Source organism: Cariama cristata, unplaced genomic scaffold, assembly GCF_000690535.1.
Source record: "Cariama cristata isolate BGI_N322 unplaced genomic scaffold, ASM69053v1 scaffold2747, whole genome shotgun sequence".
NCBI lineage: Eukaryota > Metazoa > Chordata > Aves > Cariamiformes > Cariamidae > Cariama > Cariama cristata.
The window spans coordinates 54,307-72,685 of NW_009628181.1; the positions used below are offsets into that span (position 1 = coordinate 54,307).

Consider the following 18,379-nt stretch of genomic DNA (forward strand, 5'->3'; position numbering starts at 1 on the left):
GCCACTGGCTCCCAATGGGCTAAGTGCATGGATCATATGAAACAGTCACCATAGAAAATAATAAAAGAGATAAAAGGCAAGCAACTTTTGTAATCACATTTTAGTTGTCATTTTACACATCCTCCTCACCATCTAACAAACGTAAAAGAAATCAACTGTAGCATCATGTCCAAGTCAAGGACTGATTTTAGTGATAATGCAATGCTTGAGGGAATGCATTGTCCCAAAATATTCATTGTATAGTCACCTACTACCATTAGGACATGATTTGAATAGCTTGGAGGTGCTCTGAAGGCCTACCACAGAAGGACAATGTCCTGCTTCCAGCACATGAAACAATTTTATTATGTATTTGTTTATGATACTTAAAAACAAGAAGACACATTAAGGTTTTAATGGCTGTTGAGCTTCTGGTCTGCATCTGACTCAGAAAGTACTGCTTTTTGCTGCATTTAATCTTTATATGTTATAGGCACCCAATATAAACCAGGCTAAAAGTATCCAAAAAAGACCAAGTCATTATCAGGACAAAATTTCATATTAGAAATAAAGAGGCAGAAAGGCATAAAAATATGCACCTTCCTTGTGCTTCATCGTAAAAGGCTTTCCTGAAGAACTTAAAATAGAGAGCCAGAAGAAATCACTGTAAGTTAGGAGATATTTGTTAAATTTGTACATTTTTTCAAGTAGCTAGTTCTCAAAGCTGGTTTCTTTTCAACTTTGAGAGTCAGACTCTACCTTCTTGAACTCGTGTGCAACTCCGGCAGTATTCAGTGGAATTTTTTCATATGTAATATCATAAAGAAAACCTGACCCAGGCTGTGTCTAACATTGGTGCTGCTATTTTTTGAAAGGGATAGTAAGATTTTTTTCAGGTGGTCACTTTGCAATAGCACAGAATACCATGAGATCTGGTGGGACGGGAATGAACACACTTGCATGGCCAATAAACACAAGCTTGTTATTGGATCATGCATAGGCAGCAAAGCAAAACACGAATGTTAAAAAAAAAAAAATTAGCACTTACATGATGATGGTTTTCTTGGGCACTTTAGTCTCTTGTTCAGTGACTACAAAGAAAACAGTATGAACAGCATGGGGTTAAAGAAAGGCAAAAGCTGAAATGATTAAATTAACTTTGCTCAGTTAATCAAAATAAACTGGAGTGAAAAAAAAAACCAACTGTACCATCCCATCCATGCTTTCTGTGGTTATTTCCAGCATCATCTTTAGTGTTTCTGGCAAAGAATGAGAATTCAGAGTGGTCTTTGAACAGTGAAAGATTTAGCTTTGAAATCAAATATTTAGTGGAGAACAATATTGCAAAATCTGTTTATTCTACCGTGAGATTCTGACATATTTGTTTGACATGTCAAAGCTAGAAAACAAGGTCTTCTTTTTTTTTCTCTCTCCTATAATAAGGTAGTGATAGCGTGAGAAACCTGAAAACACCTTGATCTGGAAAATCCTGGAGAGCTGAAATTCTTTAAACTGTGATTTCACCTACTAGAAAAGAGTTTTCTGAAACACTGAACAATTTCCAAGCTTTTGTGGACTAGGTACAAAATCCAAGCTGATAACAATGAAAACTAAAATCATTATCATCAGTACAGAAAATCAGCACCAAAAAACTCCCCTAGGAAACCCAGGAGAGCCCTGTAATACACTTATATCTATTCCATCTCTTTTTTTGCTATAATTGCAATTTTTCCTGACCCTTGTACCGTAACAAACTAGAAGCTGTTGATGCATATCAAGATCAAAAGAAAAATAAGGATTTCATAATTTTGCAAATATTTCTTAAAATGACATTTTTGAAAACAAGTAAAATACTATTTGAAGAACTAATAGAGATTTTCAGCAGGTTCCCATGCTATCTGCTGGAATAAAATTAAGACGTTGTTTGAACCAGACTGTTTTCAACACACTCTGAACTCCTGAACCTATTTGAGATCTAGAAAAAACAACAGCAAGCCCCACATTTTATTTAATAAACCAGTAAAGTTTAAAAAAAACCCCTAATTTAATTTCAAAGTAATTTGCCCAGCAACTGTTTTGCAATCTTCCAGCCAGCCTATAATAAATAAGCTCTGGTAATTTTCAGTTGGTATAATTGAAAGTGAACTGCAACTTAAAAATAGATCTATAAAATCACAAACAGTTCTTGCCCAGGGAACTTGTAGTGTCTGTATTATTTGTTAAATAACTTATTAGTGCTGATGTTTTCAATAGTGTCACAAAACTGCACTGACTGAAAATTAAAAATACATTTACAATATTAGATGGAATAGTTTAACCTACTTTTCCTTCCACTTAACTTCCAAGGGCTCTCTTCTGCTGCTAGGTAAAACAACAAATCCCACCATAATGAAAAAGAATTTTGTGCAAATGTTGATGTTAATATCTGGCCCAGAGCTCTATGTTTTCTTTGCAGAGCTTTGCTTCATTTATGCATGAAAAAATCTGGCATTGTTTCCAATTGAGTCAAAGGACTTACTGCAGAATTAGATGGGTTTAAACAAAATCTGTTTGGAAATCAGAGTTTATTGCTTACAGGGTAAATAAAGGGCAAAATTATTTTCATATGTTTATTTCTGAATGCAGTTACAATATAATGATTTACCTATCCTCAATTAATATTTTTTTAAATAATTCAAACCTTTTTTTTTTAAATGGTGGAATGATAATTATACAATGATGGAAGATGAACTGAGTGCTCAAACAATTTACTGCACTCAGGTTAGAAATTTTCACTGAATTTTTAACCCCTTAAATCAATATTGCATAACATTTAGAAAATCTCATCAAATAATGTAATGAGATTAAACCATAAACAGCAAGAGTATCAGTTCTGATGTGATTAGGAATGAATTAATTTGATTTTACACCTAAACATAGGTGTTTTATACAATTATTTTAACAGCTACTGTATTTAGATGATAGTTAAACATGTATGTAATGAAATCTCCCAATGTCTGTAAGACAAGGTCTCCTTAACGTTCACTCTATTAACGTCTGTTCTTGTAGTCCTCCCAAATGGCATCGACCACAACGTTTCTATATGTAGCTGACGTCAAATGGATTCAGTACTCAAAAGTTCAGCAGACCTGGGATGAGAAAGCTGTAAATCCTGTGAGTCCTGATGACTTGCAGTTTAGTGTATGACAGATCAATTTTATATGTGCTATCCAAGGTGTGAGGGAGGATTTAAGCAATCCTATATGAAGGATAGAACCACATGAAAGTAGGATGAGAGAATTTGAGTTTTTTATTTTTTTTTTTCCCCGAGAGGAATATATTCTGCATCCACTTTAGCACCGGATTTATCATTTCAACTTGTTCAACAGCATTTTAGGAAAACAGCTTTGCAAAGCAGGAGCCCCTGATAAGCAGGTTAAACGCTGTAAGCATTAGGATCAGCCAGTGCTTCTATAGGACTAGACTCCTCTTTGGTTAATACATTAAATCATTGACTTACAAGTGATGAAACATTTAGGATAAGTCAGTTCTTGTTGCTCTGAACGGATGAAAGGTGGTTTATGGTCTTAATTACAAACTTCAAGTCTGCTTTCTCCACTCACAGAAGCATAAACCTATTTTTCCTGCACAGTACATGCTCCTGGCATAAACCACAGGAGCTCTGCTCTGCTTTCACCCCTCTTCTGCTACACTTAGGAGATTAATCTGTGACAGGGAATGAGCAAATCTGAACTGCTAAAGCTAATCTTAAAATGAGCAATTCATGGACTTAACACAGTTTCCTAAATTGTGTGAATGAAATGCAAGTGTTCTGTGCTCTCTTTAAAAAAAATAAAGGCTCCGTTCCTGCAGTGACTGAGATGGTTGTAAGGGCAGGTTGTGTTCTTTTGACTTTGCACTGAAAACCACATGGCCAGCCCAAAAATGAGACTGAGCGATGGTAACAGGATAAAAATAACAAGATAAATATCCTAATCATCACCCTAACCAGGGAACTTCAAAAAGGTCCAGGGACAAGCTCCTGTGCCCTATTTCTTCAGTAAAAGTGTAGCCCTAAGAGATCTAATGGTCCTCTGTGTTTTAAGGCAATCTTCCATTTGAAAGCCTCAGAATATTTAGTTTTTCCCTGCTGGGTGGGTATTACCAAACAAGGCAGCGAAATAACTTCCCCAAAGCTCTGCATGAGATCTAAGGCAAAACTATGAAGAGATTCCTGTTGCCTGGCTGTAACTGTGCTGGGCGTTTTGATTTACGGTTTTGCTTATCTCCACTTGCGTAGCCAACTTCGTTCCCTACCATTGACTGTCTCATTATACATCCTGGACTTGCCCACCCATATGAAAATGCAACAGCTTTCACAAACACTGGGCTTTGTTTTTCTTAAAAAATGAACAAGTTAGTGAGCCTGGGATGAATGAATCACAATAATAACATGTTAAAAAGGGATGCCAGAGCGCATCAGCCCAGATTTGCCGTGTGTAGGTTAAGCAGCAAGGTGCAAAGCAGACAGTCAACTTGAAGTCAAAGAGAAGGATCTTCTGTTGGTTGCAGTTTTTTTGAAGTGTCTAAAATTCTTCCAATATCCGTAGAAAAAGGATTTTTAAAGCAAGTCTCCATTGACTTCAGTGCAACGACCGGGTATAGCTGAAGGCAGATCTCAGCGTCTCAGAGTTGCAGCCCAAGCTGCAGCTGCTCGCAAAGGGACCCCTTAGTCCAGTGGTTTCCATCCTTTTTGGATTTGGTCCTTCCAATGGATCTGCAAATTCCCATAGTGTGAATTTAAACCTAATGACAAGTAGTTTGGTTTTGAGACCCATGGTGTTGGACTGTGGACCATCACTGACCATGGGTCAGGGCTCGTAAACCACTGTACTAAGGGTGTCCCAAATTGTGACAGTGGGTTTGGTTCAGTATAATAAACAGTACAGAAAGGCAGGAGGATAAAAACTAAGATAGTTGCACCTGAAGCCCCTTGGGTGCCTCAGGAGACTCTGACAACAGCCATTTCGCAGAACCAACGATAAATCGGGTAAAGCTTAGACCCACCGTACAGGTGAGCAAGGAAACAGGCCCAGTATCTATTTTCTGTTGTAATAGTGCCACATAGCAGTAATGTTGTCCTCTTGGTGAAGTTACAAATAATCCCATTTTCACAAATAGAAAGGATTGTAAGGATGGAAAGAGAAAGCCTTCATGAGATCCATCTGTCCTCCAGTTCTTTGACAGATGAACCTGATTTTCCCGTAGGTAGATCAAGGCTGGTTATTGATTCTCAAGAAAGCAATGACTTCCCTCCTCAGTCAAATGCATAATGCCAAATGCATCCTTGACGCGATTCTCCTCAGAACAATCCTCTTGCTCCATGGATGAGCCTGCTCTTTACTCCATTGGCCTGAAGCATCTCTCCCTCTGTTTCTCCCTGGAGGCGACTCCGGGATCTGTTTCCTTCCCTATTACCAAGTTGAAGCAATTGCACATCACGGACTAAAAACTATTTCATAACATTTCTGAAGCTTCCAGGCAAACTCCAATTATATTTCTTCAACCAAGCTCACAAATTTTTTTGTTTATGACTGCAGGAATAACAGTAGATGAGTTATTTGGGGCTGAACATTTGCAACCCCAAGAGCTGAACAATGCTCCTAACACTGTTTTACAACCCTTGTTTATTTTTATAACATCTTCTGCTTTGGTACAAGGGAACTTCATCATATATGCCACCCTAACAGTGATTTGTTCGTATTCCTCTGCATCCTGCATACAACTTGTTTTTCTCTCTTTAGGGCAGCGCAAGGACAAAACATTCAAGTGTTTCAAGGTTTGTTCTGCTGAAACAGTTATAGCGTGGCTATACTAACATCATTCTCCCTGTAATGCTTTTGAACGATTTGATGGTGCTCTGGGAAAGGACTAAAAGGAGAGCAAGCAGGAAACAAAGACAAGCAAGTACACATAGATCAGGATACTAATCTTAATAGCCTATGATGTCCGAATCCTCTTAATGTAATAATACAATTTAGTGTCTACAGAGGGCTGGCCCAAAGTCCACCCAGACCAGGACCCTGTCTCAGACAGGACCAACAGCAGAGGCCTATAGAAAATGTTGAAAGAAAAAAAATGTTAGCGGAGTACCATTTTCCTTGACTATTTTTCCAGACTCCAGTCATTTGCTGCCCAGCAGCTTCTTGAGTCAGAACGCCTTTGTAGTTGATAGCTCTTAGTGAATGTTGGTAACAACAATTATCCCCTGTCAAAAGCACACTTGAACCTCTGTTATTATCACAAGACAATGTGAAAACACTGAAGATAAGGAAAGAAGGTTCTACAGCTGTTGGCAAACCTCTGGCTTTTGTTGGCCGTGTCACCACTAAGCACATCTGGGACAGCTATCTGACACCAAGGTTTGCTGGCATGGAATGGTCTGTGCCTGTCCTAGTCCTCTCTCTTACCCTCCCAAACAGTAAGTCATTATCTATTATAGATGGTCCCTTGGCTGTATTATCTCCTGAACCACTGCTGGGAACTGTTCGAGAGAGACAGCGCTGGCTGGCCCATGCTCAGCCAGCCAAGGACACTTCTAAGATGTAGGAAGAAGCAATTTCCTATGGCAGGAAATGTTCCTTACGCAGATGTAGCCACTGACTTAAACTCAGTTGTCACAAGTTTATGGCAAGCATGTCTAACACGCTGCTTGTGGAAATCCCTTTGATAAGGAGGTAACTTTAGGCAGTCACATCCTAAAGGTGTTAAGAAAGAGATGCGTTGTTGGATGGGTGTGAAATCAGTTTCTGTCACCATACCAATTCAGGTGAAACATGCAGAAAAAAGAAAGAAAAATAGACTTTATGACTATGTGGTGTGTAATACTTGAACAGTCCTAGATAAAGGATGAACTAATATTGGTCGGGCTATACTGCTGTTTGTTCTGCTTTCTCAGTCATTCCAGATGGTCTTCAGTGGTATTTCAGAAATGATCACACTATGCCTGCAGTTTTACTTACTGGCCCCGTTTTTTTCTCAGCAATACGTAACTCGTGTTCTGCCAGGCTGACACTCATTTTCAAGTATTCGAACGAGAATAGAAACATTATTCTTGCACTAGTGGTGGTGTGACATACCCTTCATTTGCTCCTCCTTTTTCATATAATGCATTTATGAGCATTATATGATGAAGTTGATTTGCCAGGTTTGGAAATCAACAGATGGTGATGGGTATAGAGCTGAGCTGCAGTATACCCATGCACATCTTGATAGACATACAGATACGTGTACACCAACAATTAACATGGATAAGATGGCAAATATATTCGATCCTCAATGAGGTGGTTAAAACTGACATACTTACAGAGCTGGTCAAGGACCATACCTTCTATGGTAATGGCTTGGTCTCCTCTCCTCTCCTGGGTCAGGGCTGCAGCACTGTGATGGTAAAGTTCTGCTCCACTTTTTGCAGACCCTAATCTGTTCACCAGCTAAAGAGAATCATGCAGTACCGAATGAAATGCAGGATGTTTTTCTATAATAAAATCTTCCAATACTACATTACAAATTCATTGCAATTACGTGACAACAGAAATGGATGAAGATGTGACCCCAAACCTAAGCTAGAGTTTGAAAAAACACATTTGCTGCTCAGTGGACTTCACGATAATGCTTTACCACAAATGACTTGCACAGACACAGCACATCAGCTAACTTACAGTTATTTGCAGTTTGCTCTGCAGCCTGTGACTTGGTCCTGAGGTAGCTCTGTCTCTACCAACAGGCACAGAATGAATGCCATTTATGTGGTAATTAAAGGGGTTTTTTTGTTTACCATCCATTAACTTACTGAGTGCTACTTAGCCAAGGGAATACTGGACCGTGGAATCTTAGCTAATGGCAAATGCAAAGTAATCTGATTTTGCTAAAATTGTAGTATAAAGTCTTTAAATTATATCGAACTTCTTAAACATTTCTGTGGAATAACTGTGAGGTTGTTGTGAGCTGAGCTGTTTTCCATGGGCCAACTGACCCATGCTAATTTCCTAAACCAAGGTCAACTGCTTTTATTGCCGAGCCCTGAGAGTTTATTATTATTTTATTACAATAAACGCATAGACTGTGACTAATTTTTAGAAAATATTTAACAGTACATTTATTTTGATTTATTAGATACTACCATGTATGCTTGCTAAACAAATGAATTTCAGTGGTTTATACTCCTTTTTAGACTTAATATCTTTCTTTTGGCTTTGGATGGTTTCATTGTAGTGGCATGAATCTATTTAAAGACAGTCCAGAAACAAAATGTCATGTCAGAATGGTCCGAAACTTTGTAAGAGGTACCTCTAGAGATCTGGATCTGAATTTAAGTGACAGAACAAGCTCACTCAATTATCATTTGAACCACCAAATTCTCAGATCAGAATATTCTGAAGCTTTTGGATGTTTACAATCCAGATCTATTTCAGGAGAACCTGACTTTGTATAAATTTTTTTTATATGGCAGGTGGCAGCAATTACTTAGCCACTAATCTTATGCAATGGATCTCTCCCAAGAAAATGAATTCTCCTACTTATGTCATGTCAGATGGCGGATCTTTAAATCTCTCTGAACCTACCTCACATTCATAGTGTCCCATATCTTCATTGGAAGGGTTCTTGACCACCAGGACTATTATGCCACTCCGTGGTTCGCTGAAAGTCTGGTATTTACTTGTGTCCTTCAACAGTACACCATCTTTGTACCATCTGCAGGTGGAAAACACTGAGTATAAGACAGGATAAAATAGGCAGTGTCAAAAAGTCCCAGCTCACTGGTCCATCTATCAGACCAGTGGGCAAACAACTCAAGAGTTAATCATTAGACAAACATTTAGATCCTGGAAGATACGTCTGCAGGTGAGTAGATCACACATGGTACTAAACTGCACAAGCTTCTGAGATTCTTGTCAAGAAGACTCATCAGTCAATGCAGGGAAAAGGGCTCGAAATCATGAGAAGGTATGCAGAGCTTTTTGTCTGAATACCCCAGGCTGGTTGCTGATAAAATCAATTCAGGTGTAAGGCAGAGAGGATAAAGAAATTACAAAATGTTGTCAAGGCATTAGATCTGATGCAGTCCTATGTCAGAGATTATCTGTAGGTATTTCTTTTCAGATATTAGCTAGAATAAATTGCTGAGAATCTCAAGAAAGTTAGGATCGAGAAGAGCCAGAATTGGGAAGAGGTTAGGGTGGAAGACACAGAGAAGAAAGGGTCATAACCTTGAACGAAAGGGCAGGAGACTCTTCTGACCATGCAAAATGGGAAAGCAGGATTTGTTCCAGTGTGACTTGAAGAACTGACCTGATTTGAGGCCTAGGTGCTCCTTCGATAGTACAGGTGAACTGAGCATCTTCACCCTCGACTAAATAAGCATTTCTAACCTTGTTCACAAACCGTGGTGGCACTGCAAAGTAAAGATAAATGTAGCTAGTAGCTGGAAATATGACCAGATACGAAGGATGTGTCCCTGACCAGATAATTCTCATGATGTCTGCACACAAGACAGTAAAGACTAAATTTTTTGGCCTAAGAACAGGCTGCATCTGTACATCAAATAATTTTTTTTAAGTTTTATCCAGTAGATGCTATACAGAATTTCTGGAATGTTTAAGGTATTACATTGCAGACTCCTTTAAAACAATGCATCTGTCCAGAACTTTACCTTGAACAAGGATCTTTCCTAAGGTACTGGCATTTCCAGCAGGACTGGAAGCAAAGCACATGTACTGTCCTGAGTCAACACCTGTTAGGTTGTCCAAGATCAAGGTGCAGGAACCGTCAGGATCTTCTATTATAATGTGATGGGGATCCACCTCCACGGGCTTTCCGTCTTAAAGGGAAAAAAAATTTAAACAGCTTGATATCAGTTACGTTTTCTCCTTGAGAATTTCATCCGTCTTTTCAACTTGAGAGGATTGAGAGCTGTATTTACTTTATTGCAGCTGATGTTGGTAGTTGAGGAATGACCTTTTCATCTTTGTCCAGCTCTCTACAAAACATCCTCTGGGCAAAACACTGTTGAGGGACCTCATACATAATCAAACCTCATTTAAAAGTGAATTCTCCCAGAGTATGTGCTGTGCAGTTATAGCTCTGATTTGCTAGCCAAAGGAATAATTCCAAAGTGACTGTAAACATGCAGAACAGATCTTTATACGGCATGAATTTATAGCAAAGCTGTCTCCTCTGCAATACAGTGATGCTGGGGAAAAGAGTATGTCCTCCCTGCTGCCTGTGCTATGACATGGAAGGTTATGACATGACAGGTTGGATATTAGGAAGAACTTCTTCACTGTCAGAGTCGTTAGGCGTTGGAATGGGCTCCCCAGGGAGGTGGTGGAGTCACCATCCCTGGAGGTGTTCAAAAAATGTTTAGATGTGGCGCTTCAAGACATGGTTTAGTGGATTTAGCGGACATGTTGGCATTGGGTATACGGTTGGACTTGGTGATCTTCCAACCGTTATGATTCTATGATTCTATGAAAACATCTGAGCTAGTTCAAACAAGTTGTTCATTTCACTAGAAATTGTCTAACTGCCACAAGATGTAGCTTCATATGGGCTAATAGGCAAACCTGAAAAAAGAAGGGTATATTAGCTCATAGTGAGATCTGTTACTTGGATTAGTTAGTAGCTAACTTTTATCTCTAGGTGGTCAGCTTTTAGATTACCCAGTAATCAATTAGCACAAAGCAATACAGACAGAGAACAAATTTGGAGGATGCATTTCATGACTTGCTGCTCAGACCTTTGTACCAGCTGACAGATGGCTTGGGAGCTCCCGTAACTTTGCAAGCCAGCTTGACAGTCTCTCCCAGCTCAGCTGTGCAGTCCGCTAGTTCTTCCTCAAAGTCCGGAGGTACTGAAACATCAGAATACAATCATGTTAGTCTGGAGGAAAGGGGCTCTGCCCACAGGATGACTGCTGCAAAGATACGAATAGGTATAATTTTTGCAAATCTGTGAGCTTCAGAAAGGAAAGTTGAACAGGAAATTTTAGCAGCTAATGACTTTTCAGGTGATGTGCTGTCCTTGCTTATCTGAGACTAAATTCAATCTGTCAAATGCCTGTTGTTGGCTAGAAAGATGGGCCATTAAAAAAAAAAAAAAAAAAAGAGAGAGAGATTTGTTGCTGATCGGGAAGTATTTTAGGCCATGATTTTAATAAGCATATCCATTATTCAGACACCACACAGTTAAGATAATTTTGCAATTAAAATGCACCCTTGATATCCAAACTAGTATTCTGTTGGTCTCCATACAACACATCTCTGCTTTGTTAAGGGACTTTTATTTTATTACTACCATATGAAACTATGCAAAATTATTCTGATAATCTTCCTCATTAGAAAAACCTCACTAAAAGCACAAAAAAAAAATGGCCGGATTTGTTTTCAGTGTATATACACTAAATCCAATTCTGTTCTGCATTTTAAGATGCCAAATTTCCTTACGATGTAAGGGACACCATCTGTAGCTAATACCTGGACAATAAAGATCTAATATCCCTGCTGATAAATTTTGCAGATGGAAAATTGGTGGAATCTCAAATGACAGTGAGGATGAAGCAGTCTGAATGACAAGATAAAAATCCAAAGCAAACCCATATGCCCAGATAGAGTAATGTAATCCAGAAGTTGAGTGGAGGATTCGGTACCCAACAAAGTCACAGAGGGCTTTATACTGGTATGAGCAGGACTCCGAGTCGGGTCCTGAGACCACTTTTCCCACTGGAGTCTGATGCTTTTCATGCAGTGGGCCAGGGCCTTTGTCACCAAATCCTGTGGTCATCTAGCCTTCTGCAATCCCTGTCAGATCGAACGCATCTCTAGTGCCAACTCTGCAATTTGTGTTTTAAAAGTTTCAATAACGTGTTTTTCTTCTCCAGTGACGCACATTTTCTGGGCTGGAAAACAACATGCTCTGCTTATTGACAAAAATGTGTGAATATGAAGATAGGGAACTGGGAAACCACTTCAGTCTCTTGACTCTGATCCTTCATCAAAGGCTACCCACATCAGTTGAAACAGCCAGGGATAGCCAAATCGTAGCTCACCAGCCTCTGTTTTCAACCCTGGGGTTACGGACAATGAAGAGTAATTAGAAAGTTACTAATCTGCTCTACTGGTGCCTAAAAACCTATACAGGTCCTGTGGGACCTCTGTCATGTAAACTGAATCACTTCAGTGATATTCAGTCTTGGCTCCCTTCGAGGTAAATGGACAGAGTCAACCACCACAGTCCCATCCTGACAAAGGTGCCTTCCCCAGCGCGGGTGGAGGATCTAACACTGCTATAACCATTCCAGTTAAAGCTTACTGCTTTCTGTCAAGTCATGTGAGTTGTTATTTACAGCAGTCTGTGATGTCATGTGATTAAAGGAAAACCTCCAATCCTAGTTCAATTTAAGAGGTGGCAGATGACCCTGATTGGTTTCTCTCCCTCTTTTGCTAATCTCCTTCCTGAATCAGGGAGACCACCCAAGAAAAATCTAGGAGGTTTGGGCTGTCTCAGGCCATACTCACTCCAGACAGGCTCGCTGATCCTCTGCTGTATGCCACAGATCTCCTTCACCCAGGAGTTCTTGATATTCACTGTACGTGCCTGAAGGAGGTACTTGCGGACCAAGTCTTCCCGTTCATGCCAGATCTCAAACGCCCGGTCATCCCCTTCCACAAGGTCGTTCACGTCTATGTTGTTCAGCTGCATGACGGAAGGACAAGGAAGTCAACAAATATCCTGTGTTCTTAGGGCTGAATTTCAGCCAGAACCTTTCCCACAACTGAAATCTCATAGTTTAGGACAGTTCAGGTCTGGACCTAGCTTTTGTGAACCAGAACCGTCTTCAATCAAGGTTTGAAATGGAAACAACTATTGAACACCAGCAAGTCTCCTGCGGCCAGTGTGTACCCTGTTCAGTGGACATGAGTTGTACCATTCCCGTTAAAGCTATATTAGATGCCCCAACAGCAAAAGGAGTAATTTACACCACTTTTAGAGATTTTTCAGACTGCACGAGTAATGCAACACGGTTTTCGCTGAACAGCAACCAGGGTCACTTTTCAATTCTTTCGTTAGTATACTCGTCTTTCTGGTTACCAAACAGACATTTTTCTGGGAGTAATTATCACATTTCAGGAAAATAACTTTCAGCATTAAAAGGTATCCCAGGGTGGGACACACCAACCCTACAATGCAGCACTGTTGGGCCCAGGAACAGCACAATTAAGGAATACGTGAAAAGAAATTACAGAGCAGGATCCTCTGGACAAAGCATCCTTTTTTTTTTTTTTTTTTCTTGGAAAGTAAAATCTGCCTGTCAATGCCAATGAAGACGGAGATAAAGACTTTCAGAAGGCCCTGACTAGGACTGGTCAAGTATTCCATGGGTTTTTTTGTTTGTTTGGTTGGTTGGTTTTTTTACTGGACTTGAACATCTTCTGCCTTGGGAAAACTCTATCTGCAGTTTCTTGCAGTTTTAACCTAAGTCCTGAATGTCTGAGGATGAGCTGGTCAAACCCTCTGAACTTTTCATTTCTAAACATGAATTGGTGTCAGGAAGGGACATAGCCAGCAGAGAGAATCACTGGGAATGTAGCATATGACTAAACCAGCATTTCCTCCAATTTAATAGCAACACTGCAGACTGCCAAAACCGAAGATCTACAAATGTTAGCAAATACTATAGACTGCAAAATGTCACGTACTTATGCAGTTAACTCAGTGAGCTAACAGAGATGTATAATCACTGTACATGTAATCTCATTGCTGCACCATAAAAATCCACGCATGCTTCTGATGGCTTCTGACAGTTTTAAAAGAAAGATTTTGGAATAGACATTGTGCTTAAAAAACTTTCAGAAACAAAGGAATAGCTCAAAAGAATTAGTGAAAAGTCCCATTTAGGTGACCAGAAGCTGGATATAAACATGAAGTTCTCAATGACAGAGAAATATTCTAGGCGAGGACATAATGATCAGACCTTCATGATGTTCTTGAAGATGTAACTGTAGGTGTCTGTCTTTGTGTCTCGCTTTGGTTTGCAGATTACAATATAATTTTTGAAGAGGAAGACATGTCTTTTGTGTCCTTTCCACGCCATTCTAGCTCCTGGAGCTCCTTCCCACACAATGAAGTGGCCCTGATAGGAAAAAGAAGGAAGAGCATATAGTGATAGCTCCGAATAATGACCATGATGATGTCTCACTATTTTTCAGTGAACAGATGACAAATGTTTACTGTTACATCATCATTTTGTGTGTCTCTGGTTTATTACAGCACAGCAGATTGCTTCTAATGCTAAAGGTGATGCATCAGCCTGACAGCACCAACAGGGGTTCACACAATGTTTGTCATTACTTTGACCTTTAAATGGTATTTTTTGTTGCCAGAGGAATGCAGTACTCATGTCAAGTAGGCACACTCCACTAGTACTAATGATAATGGTAAATTATATCCTGTGTGTTATGCAGACACTTTATACGCTCACTTGGTCTCCTTCACCAGAGCAGGACGTTCATCTCACATACCTTCAGACATACACAGCTCAGTTAGTGACACAGATTCCCCCTGGCATCATTAGGGAGAAGTAAGCGCTCCTGGGGTGTGATTCACTGGACTTTTTTTGGTTTTCGGATGTCTAAATGTGGATAGATGAATCCCCACCAGAGTGTCTCACTATCACCGTAATTCAGCCTTACACCTCCACTCAGCACTACACTGCAATTCCCACGCAAGACGAAGGATACAAACAGGCAGAGTAAATGATTTGCCCAACGTTAACACAGTAAGTCTACAAAGAAACAGGAACTTGAGTAAGGGTGTTGAAAGTCCTAGACTAGTGTCCCGATAGCTGGGTCACCTTTCCTCTGTGCTCCTAAAACACACATCTGTTTCATGAAAGAGACCTGGAGAAGCACACAGGTCTTTTGAAGATATACGAACAGCCGCGGGAGAACATCCGTAAATTGACCTAATGTTTTCACATGGAGCATATTCAACGTATGCTATGCTACCTTATACCGACATCCCGCCAAACTAGGCTTTTTGATAGAACTGTGTCAAATGAAAGCATGTAGATTGAAAAGGCCCAGTGAACTTCTAACACTTGAAGAATCATAGAATCATTATGGTTGGAAGAGACCTCAAAGATCATCAAGTCCAACCGTAAATCAGTCAGGAAAAACCCAATCAATGAGGAAAAACCCCAAAACCCAAAATCAATCAGGAATCAACAGGAAAAACCCACCAATACCAGTAATTTCAGGAGTTGGCCCATGTAGATTGCCATTAATAAGAAAGGAAGAGGAAACAATAAAATACTTTAAAACCATGTGGGGGCCCAGAACAAATCTGTTCCTGTTTGATGAGTGGGTTGGAAAGGCAAATAACTACATTATGTATGAGTCGCTCCGTAAGCGTCTATGCTGTGGTGCTTTGAACATTATTCAAGCCAGGAGACCCATCTCTCTGAACAGTAAGAAAGGCAATAAGCAAATACTCTTTTTCAGATATGATTTCTAAAGGAGCTTCTTGTAGGACCTAAGGCTACTTAGAAACTAGTGAAGGAAGGCGTAGCACCAACACCAACTGAGAAATTCCAGTTACCTGTCGGATGGGTTCACCAAGGCTTTCCAAGGTCCCTGGGTAATTCTCGATGAGTGAGACATGGAGGTTGTTTTCTGCTCTTTGGGTGAGTGCAGACACAACGGCATAAGCCTGCTCCAGCAAAGTGCAGTTTTGGCTATTTCTTGCTTTGTTTCGGATTAATTCCTATAAATGAATGAAGAAAATGTTACCGGGCAGTCAGAAAAAAGCCCCACATTTCCTTGATAGTGAAGAGTTTCTCAATATCTGTTCCAGCTCTTTCATTTGAGCAGCTTTTATCCCATTCTTTCACCACGTGCTACTTAGCTACTGAAGTCTCCTCTTTCCTACCCATTCTGCAGCATCACTGACTAGCCAGTCCGGCTTTTCCTTACATTGGTTGATGTTAAACAAAGTCGAAGCAAATACCAGATATGCTTCAGTGACTGAAAACCGAAAATACCCAAAGTAATCCTAAAGGTATCCATTGCATTTCTCTTGTGCTTACCCTGATGATACCGCAAGGCAAGTGATTCACGCGGCAGTGCTAAACTAAGAGTCACTATTAGATTAAAAACAATTAAGGATGGAAAAAATATGAAATGGCAGTTATCCTTTTCTTCCACATTTGTTCCTGTTGGTCTCCTTTAGTAACAAATGCATGCTCACTCTCTCTTCCAAGAGACCCTTTAAAATGTTGGTGTTTGTGTGGAGGCAGGTGTTCAAAATCAGAAAGTTAATGTGAACCTTCTTCAAACTGCTCACTTCTGTAATGCTAGAATATGGAAATATTTTGGCAGTCTTCTTTCTAACTACCCTAGTGCTATTTCCCACGAAAAATATCATTAAAAAAATGCTACTTTGAAACTTTCATTTGTAGTCTGGGCTAGAACCTGAGATAGTAGGACAGGTGATAACTTGAAAGATGAAATATTTCAGGATGGTGGAATGAGGCAAAGCATTTCAGAAAACAAAATTTTAATCTTACTATAATGTCACTATAAAATGCAAGGAGAGAAACTGGCAAGTTAATTTCTTACACATTGGAAATTTCTTATTTTTATAACATACCTATTGCTGAGTATGAAGCAAAGTCGTATTTGTCATGGATATATACATACATGTATTCAAATATACATGCATATAGGCATATATTTTTATATATGTATATGCATATAGTTAAAGATTGTTCAGATAAAACTTGCTGAACTTTATGGGGTTGGAGACTGTGAACCTCTACCTGGTTTTACATTTAAAAAACTTTAGAGAGCATCAGCACTGATGATGATTACTCTCTTTCTTACTTTAGCAGCTTTCAATTGTAGTTCCATCACAAGAAAGCTAAGAAATATGAAATAAAAAGAAAACATTTTTCTACACAAGCTGCACAAAGCAGAACATAAACCTATCAGATATAAGCATATGACAAAAGCTTTTCACCTTGATTATAGTCTGGTACTGCTGGATCTTGTTTATGGGTTTTTCCAGGTAGTGCTGAAGTGGTGGGATAAGCGGTTGTGAAGGATCTTCATTAGTTAAAATTTCATCTGTGTATCTCTGAAAAAATACATAGAAGAATGAAGAAAGGTTGTAAAGAACAATTGAAAAGATTACTCCCTGGAAAATGCTCATATGAAGCTGGTTCATAGACGTAACTCAGCCAAAGTTGGATAACTCTACCAGACCTTACTACCCTGTATTTTGGACATCTGTAACCCTCCCCTGTCTTTTATCAGCTAGTTATCATTTTTTGACTGCAAGATGTCTGAAATGCTGAATCTCTCTGCTTTTCCAGCACGGGACTGACACTGATTGCAAAGCTTTGTGGTACCAGATGGTGTGACAGGAAAGATCAGCGCTTCCAGCAGGTGGGAGACCAGGAGTGAGTGAACTCAGTGCCAGCAATTCATGCCAGACCTCGGTCAAGACCAGTCCGTGTGTTTGCAGTGCCAGCGACCGAAACGATTGAGGATCTTGGCACCAGCACCTGGCATGGGAAGCACAGGCCATGGGGTCCATGTGCTGGGACGTCAGCCACTGGGCTGAATGTTTATCCTTTCCACCGACCTGCTGCACGGGGGTACAACTGTGTGCAATTCACCAGCAAAATTTAAGCTGGACTAGCTGCAAGTACGAGACCCAGGATCCAGGCATGGATATTAGGGAGGCTGAGAGCTTGTGCTGATAATTTGAGGGATCTATGCATGTGGGGTGAGTGTGAACACGTGCATTTGTTTTCTAGCAAACATCAAGCCGGACTAGCTGCTGAATAGAAGGCTCACGGAGAGGGTAAAAGCACTCAGGATCTGGGCAGGGGTATTGGATGGACAGAGGAGCTGTGCTGCTATTCAAGGGATCCACGAACATGCATATGCTGACGGATCTGGAGCGGTGTGTGTGCATTTTCACTGGTGAACTTCAATCTTGAGCAGCTGGAGAGGAGAAATGGAATTTCCCTGTCTATACTAATACTTTATGTGAGTTCACTTGATCTTATAATGTGGTGGCCCCTAAAACATCCCTTAATTACAATTACATAATCACAGCCACATTCATATCTGTATAATCTTTATAATAGTCGCAAATACATAAGCATATGTAAATATATTCCCATATTGATTGTACCAATCAGGAATTACTAGGCAGTAAATACAAAATTTTTATATTTGGCAATGATTTCCCACCAAAATATTTAATAATCCTTTTCAGGATCACATTTGTGATTAATAACTACATTTCTTGAAGCAATGGGTTATAGGATGCATGTTCAGCAGCTACTTTTGCT

At 39.8% G+C, this 18,379-nt stretch overlaps 1 protein-coding gene across 1 annotated transcript in view; it reads right to left on the reverse strand.

Moving 5' to 3' along the window:
• Positions 1-18,379, reverse strand: part of LOC104165128 (obscurin-like) — a gene marked incomplete at its 5' end in the record, with an annotated part of 144,390 nt that overhangs the window by 37,193 nt on the left and 88,818 nt on the right. The window contains 9 exons of the mRNA XM_009704685.1: positions 7,346-7,451; positions 8,583-8,712; positions 9,310-9,412; positions 9,671-9,838; positions 10,757-10,870; positions 12,534-12,711; positions 13,991-14,149; positions 15,616-15,780; positions 17,035-17,151. Coding sequence (XP_009702987.1) covers positions 7,346-7,451; positions 8,583-8,712; positions 9,310-9,412; positions 9,671-9,838; positions 10,757-10,870; positions 12,534-12,711; positions 13,991-14,149; positions 15,616-15,780; positions 17,035-17,151 — 1,240 coding nt within the window. The remainder of the gene's footprint in view (positions 1-7,345; positions 7,452-8,582; positions 8,713-9,309; positions 9,413-9,670; positions 9,839-10,756; positions 10,871-12,533; positions 12,712-13,990; positions 14,150-15,615; positions 15,781-17,034; positions 17,152-18,379) is intronic.